The 23,689-nt window shown below is 40.2% G+C and overlaps 1 protein-coding gene across 2 annotated transcripts in view; it reads left to right on the top strand.

The window, feature by feature from the left end:
* The window catches only part of ZNRF3 (zinc and ring finger 3), a 77,710-nt gene that overhangs the window by 46,802 nt on the left and 7,219 nt on the right, over positions 1 to 23,689 (top strand). The window contains exons 3-7 of one of the 2 annotated variants that reach the window (XM_062009815.1): positions 15,767 to 15,841; positions 20,220 to 20,351; positions 21,283 to 21,393; positions 22,524 to 22,691; positions 23,227 to 23,329. In XM_062009815.1, the coding sequence (XP_061865799.1) occupies positions 15,767 to 15,841; positions 20,220 to 20,351; positions 21,283 to 21,393; positions 22,524 to 22,691; positions 23,227 to 23,329 (589 nt within the window). The remainder of the gene's footprint in view (positions 1 to 15,766; positions 15,842 to 20,219; positions 20,352 to 21,282; positions 21,394 to 22,523; positions 22,692 to 23,226; positions 23,330 to 23,689) is intronic. The other variant, XM_062009816.1, reaches the window with a different exon arrangement.

Consider the following 23,689-nt stretch of genomic DNA (forward strand, 5'->3'; position numbering starts at 1 on the left):
AAACCCCATGAACCCGAGCAAGGTTATTGGCTGGATTTGCCTACCAGGGAGCCGCTCAGTTTCTGCCAGGCTAATTCTGCTCCAACTTCTCTCCCCAGTGTCCCCCGACCCCACCTCCCCCTCTCTCTTTCCTTCTTTCAGACTTTTTTGTTGTTTTTGAGGCATGTCTGTAGTAACTTGGTTCTCAGGCTGGGAACCCACTGAGCTGTTGCCATGGTCACTGGGAAGCTCTTCGCGCCATGTGCTTCAAAGGGAACCTTTCCCCTCCTGGAATTCCTGCCTTCTCTGCATCCAGCACAATGACTCCTCCTTTGCCTGCCAGCACACATGCTCCAGCAGTGTAACTCTGTTCTGGAGGAAGGGAAAAGCAGTGTTGCCTACAATACCAGTTGCATGCCTACATCCACTGTGTTGTGATGGCAGTACCTGTATGTGTCCTGCATATTCCAATATACAGCTCCGCTGTTCTTGCCCTATCCCAGTCATTTTTGAAGCAAATGACATCTGTCAAGACAGTGAAATATAACCCAGCAATACCAATGGTTTTTTATTTCAGTACAGGATAGGTAGTGAGAAAATGCTGAAGATTTGCTTAAAAGTAGCACTTCTTGCCTTTCTGCAGGCTTGAAAGTCCCATCGTAGAGGATTTCTTTTCTCTTCCAGGAACTGCTGAAGGGATTCTTCTGCATTGATAGGATGTGTATATTTGAGAACATGCATCTGAGTAGAACCTAACAAAGACAGGATATCCCTGCTACTACAGCTTCCTATTTTCTTCAGATCAAAGGAATGTGCAACATGAACAAATTATTAACAGTTCTCACAGCATACATTCACTTATTTTCTCTCTTTTAAGAGTTTATTTACAAAAATGTTTACACAAAATACTAACTAGAAGAACCTCTTGTTTTGTTATGTCATAAAATCATAGAATCACAGAATGGTAGGGGTTGGAAGGGACCTTTAGAGATTATCTAGTCCAACCCCCCTGCAGAAGCAAGTTCATCTAGATCAGGTCTCATAGGAACATGTCCAGGAGGGTCTTGAAGACCTCCAAGATGAGCCTCCACAACCCCTCTGGGCAGCCTGTGCCAGGGCTCCCTCACCTCACAGTGAAATAGTTTTTTCTTATATTTAAGTGGAACTTTTTGTGTTCCAGCTTCATCCCATTACCCCTTGTCCTGTTGCTGGCTACTATAGAAAAAAAGAGATGTCCCAGCCTCCTGACACCCACCCTTTAGATATTTGTAAATGTTAATAAGATCTCCCCTCAATCTCCTCTTTTCTAGACTAAACAGCCCCAGTTCCCGCAGCCTTTCCTCATATGAAAGATGTTCCAGTCCCCTGATTATACTGCTCTAGGTTGGGGCCAAAATCATCATAACTTGAGATTGCATTAAACAATCTACCTGTAATTCCTAACCTTTTGTGTGACAATTTAGATTGAATATGGAGTTTCTTACAAAGTCATCATGGGGCTATGTTGGTACCTTAGTTGCTGAATAAAGAGTGATCTAAGACTTGAGCAACAGTTTTAATCCTTTTCTTTAGGAGTTACTGAAAGTAATAGAAGAAAGACAAACACATTTTACTTATACCTTGATATTAGTAGTTTAAATTAAGCATATAGGTACAAATTAGAATTGCAATACAATATAAGCATACTTTTTTCTGTAATAATTTTATATACAATTTTATAATCTTATAACATTTTTAATAATATAATTAATAATAATTTTATAATTAATAATTTTATATACCGTTTGGATAATTTCCTGTAGAAATTTATTCAGTTCAGTTATAGAAATGTATATGGAATTGAGGCAAATGCTCTTCCATGCTAAACTTACTCAGAATTATGACAGAGCTATGCAATAGATTGATAGAAAAATAATGAGACATATCTAAAGCTATTGATCAATGTTTCCAAAACGTTGTTTGTTCAGATACTTTCAACTAGTAGTGAAACTGCAGTAACCCACCCTATAATGGGTCCTGTGTCACATGCAGTAGAAGACTGTAGAATACTGTCACTTTAGGGAAAAATTCTTACATCCATTGAAGCAGTTGTCATTCCACTTGTGGAATCTGGTCCACAATTTGGGGACCTTTGCTTGCCTTCTCTTTGTCAGCCCATGTGTCTTCTTTGCAGACAGCATCTAAAAACCTTCTGGAAATCATTTGCATGCAGTGGTCTCAAAATTTACGGCAAAATTAATTGCTCTGTCTGAAAAGTAATAATATGGATGATTTTTAAACTGGTTGGTTGGTTTCTTTGTGTGTTTCACTGTGTGGCTATCTGAAGGTTTGTGTTGGCAGTGAAGTGTCTGCTGGAGGTAGGAACAAGTAAGAGGAAGAGGGTAAAGGGACTGCTCTTTCTGATGGCAGTGCTTGTCTAAAGGCCTGTCAAATTACAGACTGAGAAAAGTTGTTCATCATTAGGAGCTTAATATTGGTTGATTTGAACTCTCAGACATTCTGTAATAATAAGAAAGTTGTTATGAAGCAGAAGTTTCTTGAATGAGACTAGACTCTGTTTGCTGTAGACTAGTTGATAGATCTACATTGCACGTAGCACTCATGCCAAAAATCTGATCAGAGCACAAAGTACATTATTTATAAATACCATTGTTTTGTAATAAAAAAATGAACATGCATTTTATGGGTGGAAAAACAACATCCTGGCTAATGTTCTCTGACCCTATGAATGAGTAACGTTCCTTAAGAGTCTTCATTAACTTTTCATTTAAATTTTTCATTTCCATGGCCCGTTATCTTAGCAGTGCCTAAAATTAGAGTTAACTGTGAAAAGTGGTAGATATCATTATAATCCCTGCTGTGCACGGTTTTTTTACTGTATTTGTTCTAAAGAATATATCAAGAAACAGAATTACAATTTTCCTGAAGTACCAAAAAAGAACATAAGAGCCGTAACATCATCATACTTGTTGTTTCTTGTTATTCCCCACTTCGTTATCATTTATAATGTCCAAGACACCTGAAATGATAACATCCATTTTAAACAACCACAAAGTAGCTTTTAAAAATTATAATTGAAGTGATACTGTAACTTGTGCAAATAATTTTGATGTAATTTGTCTTTTGACATTCTTGTTCCTTAGTTTCCCCAGTGCTAGCAGTATGATCAGACCTCTATGGCATATAGACATAATGATTTCTGGAGTTCTAACAAAATTGCATAGATTAGGTCAGGAGAGAGGATAATAGATGGTCTTTCAGTAAGAAACTGGATTTTAATAACAACAGACAGAAATAGTCCTCATAATCTTTTTGATAGGGATGAATGTGTCTTTTTGACGAACAACAGTAAAAATGAAATCATCTAAAATAAAATGCTTTTGTCAAAAGCATAGTATGTTTCCACTTCCCATCTTCTTGCCTCTCCTTCCATCTACCACAGACCATATTCTATTTTAACGGATTAAAAAAGGGATTTGAATGGGAAAGACAAAGGAAGAAATGTTGCGTGTAAGAGTGTTTGGCTGCACAGAATGTAGGGATGTGACATGAAGGAGCAGCATCATCACTATAGTTGAAGTTTTGAGTTCATATGCACTGTTCTTCTGTCTTTCCTCTTAAATCTTTTCATTCCATGGCTACTTTCCACCTTAATTTCAGCAGCCTCTTAGAGGACAGGAGAGAAAGGAAACGTTGAGCACAGGTAAGAGAACTGGAAAGCAGGCCAATTAAATTCTGGAGACAGAGGAAAGGTTTGTGTTGTGGATGGATCCGTACAGTGTAAGAAATAAAAGGAAAGAAAAGAGCTGGATCAAAGCCAAAGAGGGGAGCACTCAAAGGAATGGACAAACAAGGGCTGAATCAGGTTATGTAGTTCAGAAGAAAGAGATCTATCAAGTTTTAATTCGTGGGTAGCAGTGAGCTCTTTCCATTGGCAACTAGTGCCAGTGATCTGTTATTGTATTATTAACTTCCTTTTCGTGTTTACTGCTCAGTTATGAAAAGCAACAGCTATTCATGAATAAAGGCTGTTTCATGTTTCACCCTCTAAGCACTCCTTAAATTTGTTATTGTTGAATTGATTACTTTAAATAACGCTCACTTTTAGAGTTGAGTCCTTAGCGGTCCCCACTACCATCTTCACTTCTTTCCAACCAACTATGGAACACAGCTGCTTTTCCCTTAAACTAAAGAAACAGCTGTGTTGCATAACATGGGTTCTTGTATATGTGGAAGTCCAGGGTGAGTAAAGACTTAAGGAACATTTTTTTAAAGATGGGTTCTACATACAAATCATAATAAAATGTCAATGTTCTATATCTCTTAAGTTTTTGGACCTTCCTGATTCTATGTGCCCTATGAGCCTTTCAAACATTGAGAGATACTTTTATTTTACATACAGAATTTACCTGTTTCTCTAACAGGGGAAATGCACAATGGCAGACATGTTGGAAGAACTACAGAAATGGAGTTTGAAGCAGAAAAGTGAGTGGGCAAGTAAGTGCAGCTATGTTGGAGTATAGAAATGAGCACAAAATAAGGCTGGCAAGCAGAATCATAGAACCATAGAATGGTAAGGGTTGGAAGGGACATTTAGAGATGAACTTGTCCAACCGCCCTGTAAGAAACAGGTCCACCTAGATCAGGTCGCATAGGAATGTGTTCAGGTGGGTCTTTAAGACCTCCAAGGAAGGAGACTCCACACCCTTCCTGGGCAGCCTGTGCCAGTGCTCCGCTGCCCTCACAGTGAAATAGTTTTTTTCTTATGTTTAACTGGTACTTGTGTTCCAGCTTCATCCCATTACCCCTTGTCCTGTTGCTAGATCCTATCGAAAAAAAGGGATGTCCCGACCTCCTGACACCCACCATTTAGATGTTTGTAAATATTAGTAAGATCCCCCCTCACAATCAGATAAATGGATCAGAAAGTGAAGAAAATAAGGAGCAAATATGGAGGCAAGGAATGAAATTATTTAGGACTTCAAAGATAAGTGACACAGGTATTTTTGGTGCACTAAGAGACAGAAGGATTTGAAAGAAATTGCGTAACTGGAGAATGAAACCAGAGGTGCATCAGAGGGACTCCGATATTCAGAATAAAAGATGGGCAGGAACAGTCAGCAGTGGCAGATCATAAAAAAATGCAGAAATAAAGTGAGAATGTTTTGCAGTTATTTTTCATAGGATTGAAAGAAAAGAAAGAGAAAAACTTAATATAACACAAATGGTGCTACATATGCTACTTCTTTGAGATAATTTGCCAGAAGATGTTTTCCTGCTCTAAACATTTTGTCTTTATGGTGGCCAGGTGGATATTATCTCAAGGTGCTTGTTTGGATTACATGATGATATAATGTTTGTACTAAGCTCAAGGAATCAGCTATAAATGAATCAAATAATAATACTGTGAACTCAGAATGAGTCTGAAGTGGGCTTTTTGGTCAACATAAAAAGGACTGACCAAGCCATTTGCAATTCTAGGAGGTTATTTCTTCAAGATTAGAACTGGACATATTTGAATTCTCTAGACAGATTATTCTCAACATTTGCATAGCTGTTGCCATAGAATTTCTCAATATGGATATGAAACTCACCAAAACTGTTATTAAAAATATCAAAAGCATATATGTATTCTACTGCATTAATGTCTCAGTTGTTGTCCCATTGGTGTTTTCCTCAATTGGTTAGCCAAAAGAGTACATCCACAGACATTTAATTTTTCAAAATGCACAAAGAAGTTGGTCAGCTTTGAATAGGAAGACAGACAGATCTTAGTCCCCAGGGATCCAAATGTAGTGAGTTTGTAAGAGGTCTAGAGGGAAGGCATTTCTGAAGAGCACAGAATGCATAGACTCTTGAGTCCATAAACAGTGTTGAAACTCCCAGAGGAGTTTCTTCAGCTGACTTTAAGGGACTAATGAGCCAGCCTGGCTGTTTATGGGCTGTGGTTAACCTCTCGCAAGTTAGGATTTCCTGTCGCCAGCAATGGGCTGTGACTGCCAGCACCACAGTGTTAATGATGAGGTAGAGGCTGATGAATGGCTGGACTCCAGACAGCAGCCTTCACTGGCAAAGAATCAAGTGGCTAGAGGGGGAAAAACATTGATGTCTACAAGAGAAATAATGCAAACTCCAGACCTATAATTCCCATGTTTAAAAAAAGAAAGGGAGAAAGAAACTGGGGACAAATTCAAACCAAGTGAAGCTTTTATCTCTGCATTCTGAATAGAAGATTATTCTTCAGCAAAACTGGCTGCAAAAGCCAGGCCAGTTAAAACAATATGCAGGCTGCTTGCCTCCAAGTAACCAGAAATTGTTGGCTCAGAGTAGCCTGCTCAGAGGAGCCAACCTGCTGGGAGACGTTATCCAAGCAACGGTCTGAATGTAATTCCTCCTGCTGTGGAATGGCTCTTTGGCAAATGAAGACCCTAATTAGAGATGGAAGGGTTCTATTTTGTTTTTCTTTAATCCTTACCCTGAGGCCTCTGCAATAAAGCCATGTCTCTGCTTGTGTGGAGAGAAGTTTCCAGTTTCCCTTTGTAACAAAAATCCTCCACCTTTTTTATTCTTTTTTTTACACTGTCGATTTCTTGGTGGGGTTTTTTTTTTTGTTTTGTTTTGGTTTGGTTGGGGTTTTTTTTTTGGGGGGGTATTGTTGATGATTTGCTTTTGTTTGTTTAAAGAATCAACAAACTCACAACAAGGGCCAACCACAGTTTGGAACCTTGAAACTAATCTAATCCAAAACCAAGGATCATTGTTAGCAAGAAAGTCTATGTCGTCTTATGTTAGCAGGCCCATTCCAGTTTATCTGCTAGATAAACTGGAGTACTGGCCCAGTGTACATGTTTTTAATTCTGAACTTATTACCTAAGCTGATTCTTCTAGTTGGGGGGGGGGGAGGGAAGGGAGAATCTCACTGAATCAGTAACATTCTACTGGATACCAAGGGAATTTTACACATCTTTGTTCCTTCAGAAAGACTAAAGGCCATAACTGGGGGTTACATTAATGTTTTGTAGTCTTGGATGCAGATGAACAGAACCTCCAAGGAAGGGAATGTGCTACAGCTTTTTGATATTTAATATGTGTAGAAGTGAAAATACATTTGCTGCTTGACAACTCACCTTGGAATACATGATGTCTCTCTGAACATACTGCATACAGGCACTTAGTAACCCTGCAAAGAGCACTGCATTTTCTCTTACTATTGAGACTTGGATCTACTGTTTCATTACCTCCGATGATGATGGTGTTATCTCTAAAACGTCCTTGTGTATAGTAGATATCAGCCTATAGATGAAGGCCAGCTACTTGAGGATGAAGCTAAGCAGAAGATACTGAATTCCTGTCAGTTTCTCACAATGGAAAATAGACACAGTTTTTTAAGTTTTAAAATTTGTTTTATAGAGAAGTACATTGGGTTTTAATGGTCATTATATTTTTAAATTTAACAATACTAATTTTTTTTTCTATTCTGTAGTTCTTAATTGATAAACCACCTGTCATAATGTCATATAATGCAGTAAATATAGGCCACATGTAGTTGAGTATTCGGTCAGGAAGAGGTTTCACGGTGGTGTGATACTCTGGGATTTGACTGTGATACTCTGCCTTTGCTTTCAGACAGAAATCTGAAAGTTCCTTTTCCGTTTCCTCAGAAGAGGTTTGAAATGGCATCCTGCTTATGCTTGGCTTAATTTAGTTTGTGGACTTACTGGCAAACTGTACATTAACAGGGCTGAGGCATCAGTTGGTTAATTTGTAACGTCTGCTGTTTGCCAAGTAGATAATGCCCTTCTCTCCTTCCTCCTCTGCCCCGAAGAGTTGGCCTGTGGTCTGGCTTTCTGCCTCCAGTGGTGGTTCAAGATGTAAAGTATTTTTGATGATTGACTGAGCCTCATAGCAGTGTAGGAGAGAGATATGGGATGCTTGTATGATTCAGGTGTTGTCTGTATTCTCCATTACTCTGAGAGAAGAAGAGGTTTTGGAGTTTGACAATTGTAATGAAAAGGTGTATTTGACATAATGCTGTGGGGTTTGTGCAAGATTCTCAATGGTAAGCAGAGTGCAAGACACTGTTTTGCTGGACTGTCTTTGCCTGTGGCTGATGTTGCATGCTTTTGCAAGTACAAATGTGAATCTGCACTAGAAATGGAGTTTATCCTGCTAATGAAGTAACATTGTATTTTCTTTTCCCCAGCAGTAGCTACTGCTAACTAATGCAAGAGTAAACACACATCCCTGCTTACTTTAGAAGACAGTGTTTGAGATGTAATTTCAAAATCTTATTAATAGTAATATCCACTGTAGTGAACATTCAGCAGCCAGTATAGAAGTATTAACCATACTGACAGATTTTGCTGTGCTGCTTTGGGTTCTGTTTTTTTCCCCCTCCTCCTTAATGGGATGTCTCTTGTGCTCAACTATGTGCAGGAGCATCTAAGGTATTCCGGTGAAAAGTACTTTTCTTTTTGTGGGAGGAGGTATAGTGCTGTAAAACCTGCTGTGCTGTGATATGGAAACAAAGTGGAAAGAAACTGTCTGAAATCCATGATTTCCTGTCCTTCTGATAGCAGATTGCACTTGGCTTGAAGAAAGAAATTTTATCTCAAGCAGAAGTGACAATATAAAAAATCAGGTTTGAGTTTTATTGCGTAGTTTTATGTGATGCCCTTTCTGTCATGCTGAAAATCTAATGCTGCCACTTGTAGAATGGAGGTGCAGTTAATACCCACAGCTCAGTTTAACAGGGTTCTTTAAGGTATACCTATATTCTGAAGAAGTTGGGACTTTGAGAGCATCAGGAGCAGAACACCATTCAGCTGACTGAGATGTCAAACTGGCCATGTCAACATCTGCTTGTCTAAACCTGCAGATTCATCATGTATTTTATGTAAGAACCAGTGGTCTCTTTCTCATCTATAGAATTTCCTGGATTTGTCCATACTCATCTGAAGACTCCTTAAAACTCAAGAGTCTTTGCAGAAGTTAGATCCTGATAATGTTGGCTCCTGATACTTATTTCAGCACCAAGGTTTTCATCTGCTAATTGAACAAAATCAAATGAGGATAAGTCTGAAGAAAGTAACTAGAAAAACTGATATTCTAGAACCTGGCAGTGCATTTTATATAACATAGCTCTGGTAATATTGACTACATCTTTGTGATCTCATTTGATCTTGGTATGGGAAAAAAAGGTGCAAATCACTTGGCTTGTGAGTGATAAAAATCATTGGAACAGATTTTACTACAAGGGAAGACTACCACCACTGAGTTGCTATATTTGTCATTTATTTTGGTGAAATACTGCAGATGGAAACCTCATCCCTTCAGCTGTATTCTCTAGCAGTTAGGATTGTTGGAACCCTTGATCTGCCTTTCCAGAGCAATAAAGCAAGACACTGGACCTTGTCATTGAAAGTCACTTTCCTTACAGTCATGGAGTACACAAGTTGCTTGCTAGTGTCACATATGAGAGACTGACACTTATTTCAGAGGACATTTGATGAAAGAATAAGCTATAAAAAAGATTCTACTTCATGCCACTTGCGTAATCCCACCCTTTTGGCAGATTAATGACCAGTAACTCCACAATGTGGATGTGGAATATTGGATGTGATGGGCTGAGTTAAACAGAAAATCTGCCTCATGTTCAATGTGAAGATTTGAGGAGGAAAATCTCAAAAGTTGACAGAGGAAACAAGTTTGGTCAGATTGGCTCAATTAAATAAGAATGTATAAACCAATTCTCCTCACTACTCTGTTCATCAATCTCTACACAGAGTTAGAACAACCCAATTAACATATTTTCTGCCCCAGAAAGTATGAGGTGTATTGATAAGAAAAGCAGAAAGAAAGTGAGGAGGAAAAAGCCACAGTTGTACTTGTTGGAGCTGTGCTGTTTCCCTCAGTTCTGACTGAATGCAATGTTTTGCTTTTGGGACTGTCTTCTATCCTTACTCTTCTGCTTCCTGTCTTGTTCATTTTGGAGGACCTGCTAATAGTACATGTTGCCACCTCATAGAATAGAGTTGGGATAGTTTGACAAAAGGAATTTATTGGCATCTGTACTGATTATCACTGAAACTATTGCCCAAGCTCCCCCTCCCCATGTTTATCATTTTCTTAACACAGAGAATAAATCAACTGCCTCGTGTACCACGTTTAATGTACCATAGTTGTAACTAAAATTTGTTATTTACAGTGCACTAAATTACAAGAATAGAATTCCTAGAGTTGGATGAAGGATCCTACTAATTAATCCAAGAGCCTAATCCAGGAAGACAGACATAGTTCTAGTGAAAGAGCATTTGTGAGAACATAGTGTTGGAACAGCAGAATGCATCTGTGGGCTGAAACAGTGAGCCAATACTTCTAAAGCATCTTCTTCTCCCTTCAGTCTGTCAATTTAATCTAGGATGTTATATATTTTTTAAAAACATATTTATAAATAGTAATCTAGCTCTACCAATAGCCATTTTCAACAGAAGGTATTGAGATGCTATCTTAATAAATGTGTAATGCATTACTATGTTGATATATGAGCTAAAAGTGATTAATGAGCTTTGATTTCCCCACCTATAGTTCACAGCCTCAGTTTTTCTCTCATCTGAAATTCATTCACTCTCTATAACCCATTAGATTAGACTGTCATGTCCTCATATGTAAATAGCGCTGTATATTGTGCAGGTATTCTAACTCCTGGCAAAGAAGTAAATGTGATGAATAAAGGCTAATGTTGGTATATTTTTTTTTCTTAAATGTGGACCTTCTAAGCAGCTTTTCTTCTTATGTTGGTTTCTCCACTGTTGCATAATAACTGACATTAATTGGAATAAGGCCATACTAGAAAGCAGAGGAAGAGATGCTCACAATGTTTGTATCTGCAAGCATCCAAGATCCTTTTAGATGCCAGCAAGTGGCTGACCTTCATACTGTTTGATTGTTGTTGTCCCACCTGATTTGAATGAATGAAAGGAAGCAGTGCACCTATTTAATAATCATCTGTTCCCATGGGTTGAAAGCTTGTCTCATCAAGGAAGTTGTTGCTTCCTTATCATATTAGTCTGGCCCACAGGAACAGAGTGCAGTGCTCTTCAAATCTTTCTGGTGTTCTCTGAGGTAATAATGAAAGTTTCCTCAGGCCTGGAGATGTGAAGAGATACTTTTTCTCATATTTGTCTTGTCGTATGTGTATGATAGTTGCAATGCATTGCTGCAACATGTTTAGTGGAGTTATGGACTGAAATCCTCTACATTTCATTTACTGCTTTTGTTACTCTAGATTGATAGGATAAATTTTAAATACAAGTACTATTCCTCATCAGGTGTTTTGCTCTGCCTGTAGCACCATTCAATGAGTTATGGTGCTGCTATAATGGAGTTCTCCCTCTTTCTTTAGCCTTTTAGCAATTGCAGGGGTTTATTTTTCCAGTTGTGTAACATAGGCTACTTCTGTATGGCCAATCTGTTGTCCACATTCACTGAAAATGCTTGTTAATCTGTCTTCTCTTTGGCTCCTGTGCTTATGACAATATTGTAGCTGCATTTATTGGGGCACTCTGAAAGTGGTCTGTGAAAGGAATTTGCAAGTGTTACAAATGCTCTGAAGATCTGAAAGCAAGAACTGCAGATTTTTTTTCCTCCTTCTGTAAGTGGCCAGGAACTGAGAAGGCCTTTCTACTGCATTGTAATCAGTATTGACAGAGCCTAAAGGCAGGGCTAATACAGGGAAAATGAAACTCAGAGCTATCTCTGCTCATACAATGAGCAGTATGAGATTCAGGCTGTGATTGTCTTACATGGTTTCCTTGTATAAGGGAGCATGCGGTCAGGGAGCTGTTTAGAGCTCATATAGGAAAGGTGGGCTGCAACATGATTATTGCAGGAATTACCAGGTATGATCATGGCAACAGATACATACATGAGGACTCTAAGATGCACTCAGGAGGACTCTTGGATGCACTAGGTATTCCTTGTGGTACTGTTTGTAACAAGTTTCCACATTTGGAATTTCATAAAATGAAATAAGAAACTGAAGAGATTCCTCTTTTTTTTCAGCTGTATACTCTCAGATTTTTGTTAGGTTTCCCTTGCTGACCATCTCTGTTCTACCAGAAATAGTTAGAAAGTTCGGGTTTTTTTTGGTTTTTGTGTAGCGTAAGTTGCAAGTGCAAACCATCATTATTTTTACACCACCATTACATATAACACAAAGGGGAAATGACAATAACTCACTTGCCCTCTGTAAAAAAAAAAAAAAAAGCAGCAAAACCAAAACATTATCTCCCTTCTAAAAAAATTCCAGTAATTTCATACAGTGAGTTAAGATTGTGCTCATCTCAAAAGATGACAGGTGACTTGTCTCAATCATGTAAAGACCTATTCAATATCTAACCTATATTATTTGTTTTGTGATGTTTGTACTTAAGGACAAAAGAATTTTTGCATTGCCATTTGTACTGGGTCTGAGGTGGGAGAGGTGACAGAGTGGTGTGGTCGGCACCTGGGTTCAAACCACCACACCGGTACAGAGCTTGATGAAGATTGTTTGTTGTCATTTCCAGTCCTGCTGCTAGGACCAGGGCATGCTTAGTATTCTCAGCATCAGTGTTTTCACACAGTGGAGTCCTATGTTTCTCTGTGTCAGGCAGTCAGTTAGCTGCTGATCTACACACAGCATGTATAACTTCCCTGAAGCTTCAACTGGGATATGGGAGCACTTTGCAGGAGTTATGATGATGGTGCTGCATACAGTGGCCATGAAGAGCCAGCAGGTCAGCACCCATTGCTGTGTAGTAGTGTAGGCTTTCAGATTCTGAACGCAAAGGAAGACTGGGAGGTGGTTGTCACTGTGAACAAAGAGTGTTCATTTAAATTTCTGTAAGTGCGGTTATCAATTTTTAAAGTTACTCTTAAAAGAAAAATGAAAAAGGAAGAATTCTGCTCTGTAGTTAAACCAGAGGACAAAAAAGGGATATGCCTGACACTTCTGCTGCTTTCTGCCTGTTGCATGGGAACTGAAGAAATGCCTGTTGATTTGCTTTGCGTATTGTAAATTAGCATGTACATTTTTTTTTCTTTACTGTCAGTCAACCTGTATCTTTGATCTAGGTTTTGGCCACTTTGCTTACAGAAATGTTAGGGGCAGTCTCTAAGTGCTGCCCACAAGAAGTCACAGATTAAGTTACAGACTGCCGCTATTTTAAGTGGGACCTACATTGCTGTTATTTTGAGCTGTCGCGATTATCAAGTAATGGACATTTTCAAAGACTTTTTGGCTTTAATTAACCTGCAGGCTTTTGGTTTGGGTTTTTTGGGGGGTGAAGACGGAGGAGCGTAGCGGCAGCCAAGGTGTCAGGGTCCCTCCTGAGCGGCGTGCTGAGGCGGACGGCGGGGCCGGCAGCCCCAGATGCGCCCTGCGGCTGCCATGTTGAGCTGAATGGAAGGAAGCGAATGCCAGACGAAAACTAGCGTCTGCTCTCAGGCCCCAGCCTGCTCACACTCGTTTGCTCTTCGACAAAGCGCAGCGGTTTTAAAAACGATCTCGATGGGGGAGAGGAGGGAGGAGGAAGAGGGGAGCGGCGGCCTGCGGCAGGCTGTGATGTTTGCGGCTGCCCTCTGATCTTCTGCCAGCGAAACCTGGAAGGTCAGGTGGGTTGCGCCAAGCCACGGAACCGGAGCCCCGGCAGCGCCGGAGCGGAGCGCGGAACACGGCCGCCGCTCCGCACCTTTCGCCCGCGGGCCGCTCGGCAGTCACAACCGGCCTGTGCCTCCGCGGCTCCGCTGCGCGAACGAGTCTCTTTAGCAGCTGGGGTCTCGCACAGGGCCAGGCTCCCCGAGACCCCAGCGAGAGGTTGCGGGATGCTTCCAAGAGCGAGGACGTTCTCTTTCCGGATCCGGCTTTAACTGCCGGCGAGGAAAACGATCCGCATTTACCAGCTCGCCCGCGGCTCCGGAGCGCCCCTCGCGCCCCCGGGCAGCGCGTCACTTCCGGGGACGGGCCGAGGGCGGTTCGCGTGTGGCCGCGCCTCCGCAGCTGCCCCGGGCCGGAGCGGAGTCGCGCCGCGCTCCTCAGCGCGCTGGCTTTGTGCTGGGGCGGCCGGTGTGGTCGGGTCGCGAGCGACTATAGCGAGAGCGCCTGTTGAAAGCCGGCTGCAGCCTGGCAGTGCCTGAGGCCCGGCCCCGGCCGTAGGTTGCGGTTGGCCGGAGTTAAACGAGCCCAGCACGTTTGCAGAAGGGGGGAGGTGGCAGATAGTTCACCTGCTGTTGTCTTCTCCAGGCCGATTTTTGAACTGGAATTGGCATTTTTCATCGCAACGTCTGATTTTGAATTACAAAGTGAGGAATACAGATAACGTCTTAGTGGTGGAAAAGTAACGATTAGCCGTGCCGTGCACTGCTCATTCAGTGTACTCACCAAATTGAGGGTTTTTTTTCAGAATAACCTACAAAATCCCTATAAAACTGTCTTCAGAGGTCACAGTGCCTTGCTTGTGGGCTGACCATCTTGAAAGAACAGCCTCAGTGTGCTGAACAGTCATTGCAAGGGCTGCATGTCTGTAAAATGTGCTTTCTGGGGAAGCTTGGATGAGCTTTCACCTCAGGGCCGCTGCCATGGAAAATGTGTAGTAGATTCCTTTTAACTTTTCCTCCCCAGCAGCTATTAGTGGTTAACCAGGTGTGCTGACTTCAAAGGGACAAATACCTCCCGGGCTGAGAAAGAGACCCTGTTTAGGAGTTGGTTTCCCTTATTTACTGTCTGATGGGCTTGGTTGATTTAAAATTAAATAAAAGAATAGAGCAAAGAAAGAGACTCGTGGATATTAAAACTAACATCTTTCTGTGCTGACTCACATTCTTGAAAGCACTGAGTGACATATAATTTATCACTTTGATATTTTTATCTTATACCTCGATTAAAATTCAGGCTCTGCTAGTCTCTATGAACAGCCAGTGTCATCTTGTTTAGTACTGTGATGGTGATGGGTGTCATCACTTGGAAAAACAGTTACTTGCGTTCTGCATCCACCAAAGGCAGTAACAGCTTTGAAAAGTTACTGGAAATGGTTGCTCTGTGAAGCCATTGAGCAACATTTGAACAGAAGGTACAGAGGCACAGTAGCAGAAACAGGTAAAAATACCATGTCTTGGTGGTTAATACACTGTTTACTCAGAGGATTTTAATATGTTCTAATACCTCTTTTGTGCTGTTGGTTGTTCCGGGTTTGGACTTAGATATCAGATCTGCGTAAGAAGTGTTGTATGCAACACTTCTGACCTCTAATGGTCAGAAAGAGCAGCGTTCTCTGAGGCACTTTTTGGAAGGATTTTGATATGATAGAGTTTGTCATAACTGTGAGAATGACACTGAAAAGGTGTAAAGAACCTGGTCCATTTTTTTCCTACACTAGTGAGTTTGTCTCTCCACTCCAAATCACAGGGAAGATTGTTTTTAAACGCACTTCATAGTAACATGGAGAGAAAGAACATTTTTTATTGTTATTGTATTTAAAAGTGTTTAAAGGGTCTAATCACATCTTAATTCTTTTAAGAGCTTGTTGAAGGAGTTTGAGAAGGAAGAGGCAGAGAGATTGTAGAAGCTGGAGCAAAGTTTAGCTATGTTCCATGCTGGTTCAGGAACTCCTGTGTAATTACTATGTCATTTGTTTTAACTAGAGAAACACAAAATGTTTGCTATCTTGAAATGAGGATTGGGAGTCATTTTTGAGGTAAGAAGTCATTTTTTGGGGTGGGACTGAGGATACTGTCTTTCTAATTGCAGGCAAAACGAGCAGTACAGCGAGGAGCCACAGCGGTCATCTTTGATGTTTCTGAAAACCCAGATGCCATTGATCAGGTATGAAGAAGGGAGCCTAGTTTTGTTACAGCTTCTGTTGGGTTCTTTAGGGTTGCTGAGGCAAGGCTTGAGACCTTACAGGTCCCAGAGCACCACTCTGCCTAAAGACATGTAGCTACTGACACAGTAGCTGTGCTTTTTTACCTTTTTTACCTTTTTTTTTTGCTTTTTTGTCGGGCAAGGAGCAATGAAGGTGTTGAGAACGTGGTAGATAAAAGTGTTGGACTTACCTTTTCCTTCTAACCTTTGCTAATATCCAGATTCCACGTCTGGTCTTGAGGTTTTGAGAAATGATGGAGGCATTTGTTTGTGGCTCATTATCCAGTCAAGGAGATTTTCTTTGCCAGCCCTGTGTACAAAACAGGGTGTTTGGCCTTACGCAGCCTGTGATTGATAGTATTGTTGAGCAGCTGCTATTTTTGAGGTTGCAAAATGGCTTTCCAACCTGGTTTTAAACCGGATTCTTACAAAACTTAAAAATATTTCTCTCTTGTTCACAGCTGATGATTTCCGGTGTATATATTTTGTGGAAAATCAGGAGTTTTTGTTTTTTAGGATCTCAGTACAACTTCCATATTTTCATTTGAAGTGGGTGAGGTAATAGCTCTGTGAAATGCTTTGACAAGATCCTTCCAGCCAATTCTGAGTTATTTGAGTAGAGAGAAGCATAACAAGCACAAAAATAGGCAGCATTTGGTTTAGTTAGTCTGCATTTGGTTTGATTTTGTTTTCTCTTGAAACAAAACTCCTGTTTCTGCTACAGCAGGAGTAAGTGAAACTAAGTTGTTTTAAGTGCAGCCTGATTTTTTTGGAAAAAGGAAATACCATCAGTGTCTACATTTTAAAAAATAGTTTTAATTCTGACATGGGCATCTGTGGGACAAGGAATGCACACTCATTGCAATGGATGATTTGAGAACTGTGAATGTACATAAAGGCTACAGCCTTGATCTTGCAGACATTCTAAGAGATATTTTTTCCTCTTTTATACACAGAAAAATGATCTGCACAAAGATGTAATCCGTCTTTTTCCAATTTTTTCTCTATATTACAGCTTCCAGTTACTTTCAGCCACCCTGATCCAACTTTGTGAAGCTGAGTTACTGCCTTGTACTTTCTTCCCTCTACCAGCAACAACTGTCCTTCCTTGATTCTTGATAATAAATTTGGTGCAACTGTCCCCATTAGCTGCTAAACTAGTCTAATGGGTGATGTAATATTTTCTGTGTACCAATGAAATAGAAGGAAGTTAGTGGCTTAGTGTAGTAGCTGACAAAATAGACTCTGTTAGAGGACATAACAGTCTGCAAGCACTCACAGGCAGGAGAGAAATGACTAGACCTAGCTTTCATACGCTAAACTTAAGAGTTACTTGATTAGCTCCCTTCTCATGTTGCACTGGACACTTCTGTTTCATGCATTTTGATTCTCAGCCAGAATCTTCAGAACCCTTGACATCAGGGGATGCTAATTAACTTGTCTTTAAAATAAATACTATTTTGGCACTCTCAGTGGAAAACAGCGTCTGGATGGATAATAATGGAGGAATTAATCTGGAGGATCTTTGTTTCAAATAGAAGTATCCTAAGACTGAGAGGAGCTGTTCAGGAAGCTGTCTCAGTTATGCTTGTTACAAAGCAATAGATCAACTAAAAGTGCTTTGAAAGGGAGGAGTGAAGTATTATGAAAGGTGATCTTTCCTGCCAGCCAATGAACAGAAATAGGACACAGGCCTGACCAGGAAACGAATTGTCCTTGGACAGCTTGATAGCAGGATTGCTACCATGTGAAAGGGCTTTTTCATGCAAAGTTTTCAGGTTTTATTCCCATTGATCTACCTACTGACTGAAACTTCTATTTCTAGAAATGCTCTGTGAAGTCTAATTTGTTTCTTAGTTTTGCTTTGCATAGTTTGAAGATGAATAACAGCACCTAGAATATCACCTTTAGCAAGAATTTGACAGTGTGCAAAAGCTACCGAGAAATCTGATGAATCCTTTCTTAGACAAGAAAGCTTGAGAGAGAATATATATCTGGGAACACGGAGATAGTGATTGGTTTTGGCCTTAGGCCAACAAGCTTTGTAGGCACACAGGATCCCTGGGTTAGATTCAAGTATGTCAGTTAGTTTTTTTGTCTTCAGAAGACATCTGTCTTAAAAATGGTTTGAGTGTTCTCAGAAGCACAGTCAAAACACTTAAGAATCTGTTTTAAAGTCTCAGTGAAATCTGTCACCATCATCTGGACAGATCAAGTAGAGTACTTTGTAAGCAGGGTGATAGACCAGTCAGTTGGTAATTTCTACAGCACAGATAAGGGTATCTTTGCCATATGCTTCTCTTGTTCAGTTTGCTTACACTCCTGTCATCTTAATTCCTTTCCCCTGTACCATTTCCATCAGCTTGTCAGTGCCTTGCTTGTTTAGTATCAACCATCTTCTGTGCTAGGATTCTTCTTGAGGGAATAAGCTATATCCTGGCAGTGGCGTTTTGTAACAGAACAATTCTCTTGTTATTCCCCTCTCCATTATATCATTCAGCAGATTGGTTTTCTGGATCTGTTGGCCAGAGAGGTTATATAGTCTCCACATTTGAAGGTTTACAACATCTGACTGGATAAAGCCCTGAACAACCTGGGCTGATGTCATAGTTGACCTTGCCTTGACCAGGAGATTGAACTCATGCGATGCCTTTCTACTCACTTTTGGTTTTTTTAATTCTATGGTTTGTCCTTTCAAAAAAATCTTAGCTGGACCTGGAAGGAAGTCAATTAAGCTCTCTACTTACATGCTCAACACCATTTCCCACAGCATTCTTCTGGACAAACTGGCAGCCTGTGTCTTGGACAGATGTGATCTTCCTTGAGTGGTCTGGATGGCCTGGCCCAGAGAGTGGTGATGAATGGAGTTAAATTTACTTGGTGGCTGATCATTAGCCGTGTTCCCCAGGGCTCAGTTTTGGGGTCTGTTCTGTTTAGCGTCTTTGTCAATGATCTGAGTGGGGGGATCAAGTGCACCCTCAGTCAGTTTGCAGATGACACAAAGCTGGGCAGGTGTGTAGATCTGCTTGAGGGCAGGAAGGCTCTGCAGAGGGATCTGGCTGGAGTGATGGACTGAGAGCAATTGTATGAGGTCTAACAAGGCCAAGTGCTGGGACCTACACTTAAGCCACAGTAATTCCATGCAATGCTACAGTCTTGGGGATGTGCTGGAAAGCTGTCCAGTGGAAAAGGACCTAGGGATGTTGGTTGACAGCAGCTGAACATGAGTAGTGTGCCCAGGTGGCTAAGAAGGCCAATGGCATCCTGGCTTGTGTTAGAAGCAGTGTTGTGACCAGCAAGACCAGGGAAGTGATTGTTCCTGTGTACTTGGCACTGATGAGGCTGCACCTTGAGGGCTGTGTTTGGTTTTGAGGCCATCAAGAAAGATATTTTCTATAGTAGATAGTAACAGGACAAGGGGTAATGGGATGAAGCTGGAACACAAAAAGTTCCACTTAAATATAAGAGAAAACTATTTCAGGGTGAGGGAGCCCTGGCACAGGCTGCCCAGGGGGGATGTGGAGGCTCCTTCCTTGGAGGTCTTCAAGACCCGCCTTGCCTGAACACGTTCCTATGCAACCTGATCTAGGTGAACCTGCTTCTGCAGGGGGGTTGGACTAGATGATCTCTAAAGGTCCTTTCCAACCCCTACCATTCTATGATTCTATGAGGTGCTGAGGGACAGGGTTCAGTGGTGAGTTTGGCAGTGTGAGGTGAGTGGTTGGACTTGATGATCTTAAAGGTCTTTTCCAACCAAAACGACTCTGTGCTTTAGTCTTTGAGGCCACAGTCCTGAAATCAATAGCTCCAGTGGTTGCTAGAACCCAAGTAACTGTTTGAATGAGTTTGCTGAGTTAAACAACAGAAACTAATGGCTTTAGTAAATTGTCTGGGTATAAAGAGCTTGAAAGACAGAATTCTGATATGAGATTGTTCATAAAGCCAAATAAAATGGTATGTGAGTAATATAACTACAAAACTGAAATTACAAAAGTTCCAGAAAATGTAGCAAAGGACATCAAACTTTTTTGTCCTTCAGTATGAGATTTAACTTAAAACAATATTAATATATGCACTGGCACATAATACACTTAAATGATAGCTGCTATTAGGAAATAACTTTTTCTTTAATGTTCTATGTAGTAAAAAAAAAAGGCAGCTTCAAGTTTAATTCAGATTTAACTCTGTAGAATGCTTAAGTTAAAGTCGATGCTAGAATAGAACAATTGGTGCTCAAATCAGTTCCTTATTCATATTCCATTGCTCTTCTCTCCATTGCCCAAAACAGAAATAGTTTTCTCCAACTGTCCCTTTTGAGTTGATTATTTTTTTGTTCTAGCTGAACCAGGGCTCAGAGGACCCTCTGAAGAGACCGGTGGTGTATGTGAAGGGTGCTGATGCTGTCAAGCTGATGAACATAGTTAACAAGCAGAAAGTGGCACGAGCAAGGATTCAGCATCGTCCTCCACGGGTGAGACTTTAAGAAACTTTATCTAGGTATTACACTGCTGTTATTTCATGCAGTGCTTGCTATAACTGCACTGAGTATGAAGATGCTTTGATGCTCCCTATGGGCATTAATACATTGTGAAATTCTCTTGACCTAAAGAAATTAAGCAACTGCCCTGTGGACAAGCAGCAACGCTTGACTTAATTATAGAATCCACAGTGTGGCATCTGCTGTCTTTCATAAGGATTCTTTTGAATATATATGTGGCTAAAAATTTTATAGACTAGAATTTTTCATTTTTCTTAATTAAACAATTTAAATATTGCATACTCCTGATATTTCAAGATTTGCAAGGTAGTTTTCCCTCTGTTAACTAATAATTCTGTGTGGTATTTTAAACATGGGCATACTATTTGCTGTCTGATACTTCTAATATAAAATAGTTTTTCCTAGAGATTTTTTTGACAGTCTCTAGTTTACAGAAGAACAAAGCTGGAGATCATCCATGTCTCAGTTAACATTTTGGTTTTCTTGTATTTTCATGGAATTCTTCTGTTAATAGATGTATTTGAGAAGTGGGCCATTCACTCAAAATTCAAGTGTTGATTTTCACTCACTCAAGTAAACCAAGAAAGCTTGAAAATTTGTGTTAGTGTGATTCCCTCAATTAGAAAAAAATTGAGTTTGTGGAATTAGTTCAGAGACACTGTAAATCTTGACATCTCATGACTGGCATTCTCTGTATTTCATTCATTTGTAGTGACAAATGAAACCCATGTTTTGTCTTGTAGAATCCTAGTTATTGAGCAGAACAGCTTGTACCTTGACTTTTGCCATTCTGACCGTGTATATTTTACAATGACCACAGAGAATGTAGACAAGAGAAAAGAACAATATATTTTAGTATGATCTAAAGAAAGGGAAAACCAATTTTGTTTGTTTAATTTTTAAGCAACCCACTGAATACTTTGATATGGGAATTTTCCTGGCCTTCTTCGTGGTTGTGTCTCTTGTTTGCCTTATTCTTCTTGTCAAGATCAAACTGAAACAGCGCCGTAGTCAGGTAAGAGCAGTGATGGGATATTCACTGAATGCTAAAAGTCAGCCTCTCATTCTATGATTCCTTGTCCTAGAACTTGCTCACCACTTTTGGAAATGCTGGACACTGACTTACAATAGCCATCTTTGTGGAAAAGGTTTTATCCATGGATGTAGGTCTTTGGAAGAATTTGGAAATGTACTTAAAAGAGATCTACATTGACCTTCCTTACTGTTCTGAGTATGGGAGTAGTCCATTTAGCCATTGGCAAGAAAGAACATTTCTGATTGTTCAGAGGTTGATTATCAGTAGCACTGATGTACTAGAAGTCCAAGCTCTTGTTGCTGTATTGTGGAGAGACTATCAGGATTGAAAATAAATTGCATCGCTTTTCAATAGAGTAACATTTATTCATTTTTTGATGGGAGAGATTTGCAAGGTAAAAAGTTTGGTTAGGAGAAATTCGAGGTGAGATACTTTGACATTTTCTTTGAAAGGGAAGGCAAATGGAAGCTAATGGACTCTGAAGTTTGTAGTTGTAAAGTGTCCAATATATACATGTGAAAGGAATGCAAAGTACTAGGAATCAGAAGACAGTTTTGGCCAACAGCAGTGTTAGAAAAGTGTTAGAAAGGGGGATGATAAATTCCACAGTAAAACATGAAAACAACTCACTGCCTTCCTAAACTTCCACTACTGATTAAACTTGGTGGGGAGGGGGAAATGATACAGCTAATTTATTTTAATTCCTTTCTCAAGTATTGCTTCTACTAATATGGTGGTAACACCATAACAGTAGTGCAGTCAATATTGACCATTAAAAAAAAGTTCATGGCCAAGTCTTTTATGTTGCCTTGAACAGTTGCTGCCTATTAGTTGTGCCTATTGAGCACAATTGTCAGCACCTTCACCCTGTTTCAATTCAGGGTAGCTTATCATTCTCATTACTGCATGTGACATACATTCTTTTCATGAGACTTCTCACTTAAATTCTAATTAGCCTTCTTTCTGATTAATTTTTGAAATTGTACGTTAGTCTATACATTATATAACTTGGCAAGATATATTAATTTGATTTGATTATGTTTCTCTGCTACTACACTATAGACCGTTATGCAGCAATGTTGCCTTTTTGTTTTTCCCTTCTATTGTAGAATTCCATGAACAGGCTTGCTGTGCAAGCACTGGAAAAAATGGAGACCAGGAAGTTTAAATCCAAGAATAAGGGACATCGGGAAGGTAGCTGTGGAGCACTGGACACGCTCAGTAGCAGCTCCACCTCTGACTGTGCCATCTGCTTGGAGAAGTACATTGATGGAGAGGTAAAGGATAAATGTTTTCTTCAACGTGGTCTGAGAATGTAGCTGTGGTACATGGCTGGCTGTTGGGTACGTTGTGTACCGAGATTGTGCCATTTATCAGACTGATTGCAGTGAGTAACCAACTCAGCCTTAACTGCATTCTGCAGCTCCTAAAGAAATCTCTTTTTTTTTCCTCCCATACTACAAAGTGAGAGAAGAACTTTTTTTAAAAGTTCATTTACTATTTTAAAGAAAACTTTAGTGCTGGGCTTCTTCAACATGTTAAGTCGTAGGGACACACAGCAAAAAGTGTCCTAAAGAAATGTAGTAGCTTGGAATTCTAACATGCCTGCAGATTGTTCCTTTAGTGACAGCTCATCACTAGCTGTTGTAGTTTTGTCTGTGTGGGAAAAGATGGCATTTCTTTCCTTCTTACTACTTTGAGACTAGGAATTAATCTGTTTAGTAGCTAGGTTGAAAACAATAGGAATAAGCCATGAAAAATTCACTCATTAGAATGGAGTACTTTTTCATATTCCTTTATCTATTCCTGTAGGAACTGCGTGTCATTCCTTGCACTCACCGATTTCACAAGAAATGTGTGGATCCTTGGTTACTGCAGCATCATACCTGCCCTCACTGCCGCCATAACATCATAGGTAAGCGCTGCAGTACAGGTGCCCTGTTGTGTTGTTCATTTTGGAATTAACAGCTTTCAAGATGAAACAGAAATTGTACCTTTTTGTAAATCTCCATAGAGCTCACAGTCTTTACTTTAGGGCAACCCTAGAAATGCAGTTAGGATTAATTTTGAAAATTACTTTGTGGCCTGTAATAACAGCTCATGTTTCTGGTTTTCCCTGGTTCTGAGTGCAATGCCCAGTAGAGGGCAGGTTGGTCAGCTTCTGAATGCAAGGAGGACAAAGATAGATGGATATGTTTTCTTTTAGTAATTGTGAAGAAAAGACAATTGTTCGTTATTTTTCCATGGTGATGTAACTTGGAATGTGATTTCCCTT

The sequence above is a fragment of the Colius striatus genome, chromosome 17 (genome assembly GCF_028858725.1).
Source record: "Colius striatus isolate bColStr4 chromosome 17, bColStr4.1.hap1, whole genome shotgun sequence".
Taxonomy (NCBI): Eukaryota; Metazoa; Chordata; class Aves; order Coliiformes; family Coliidae; genus Colius; species Colius striatus.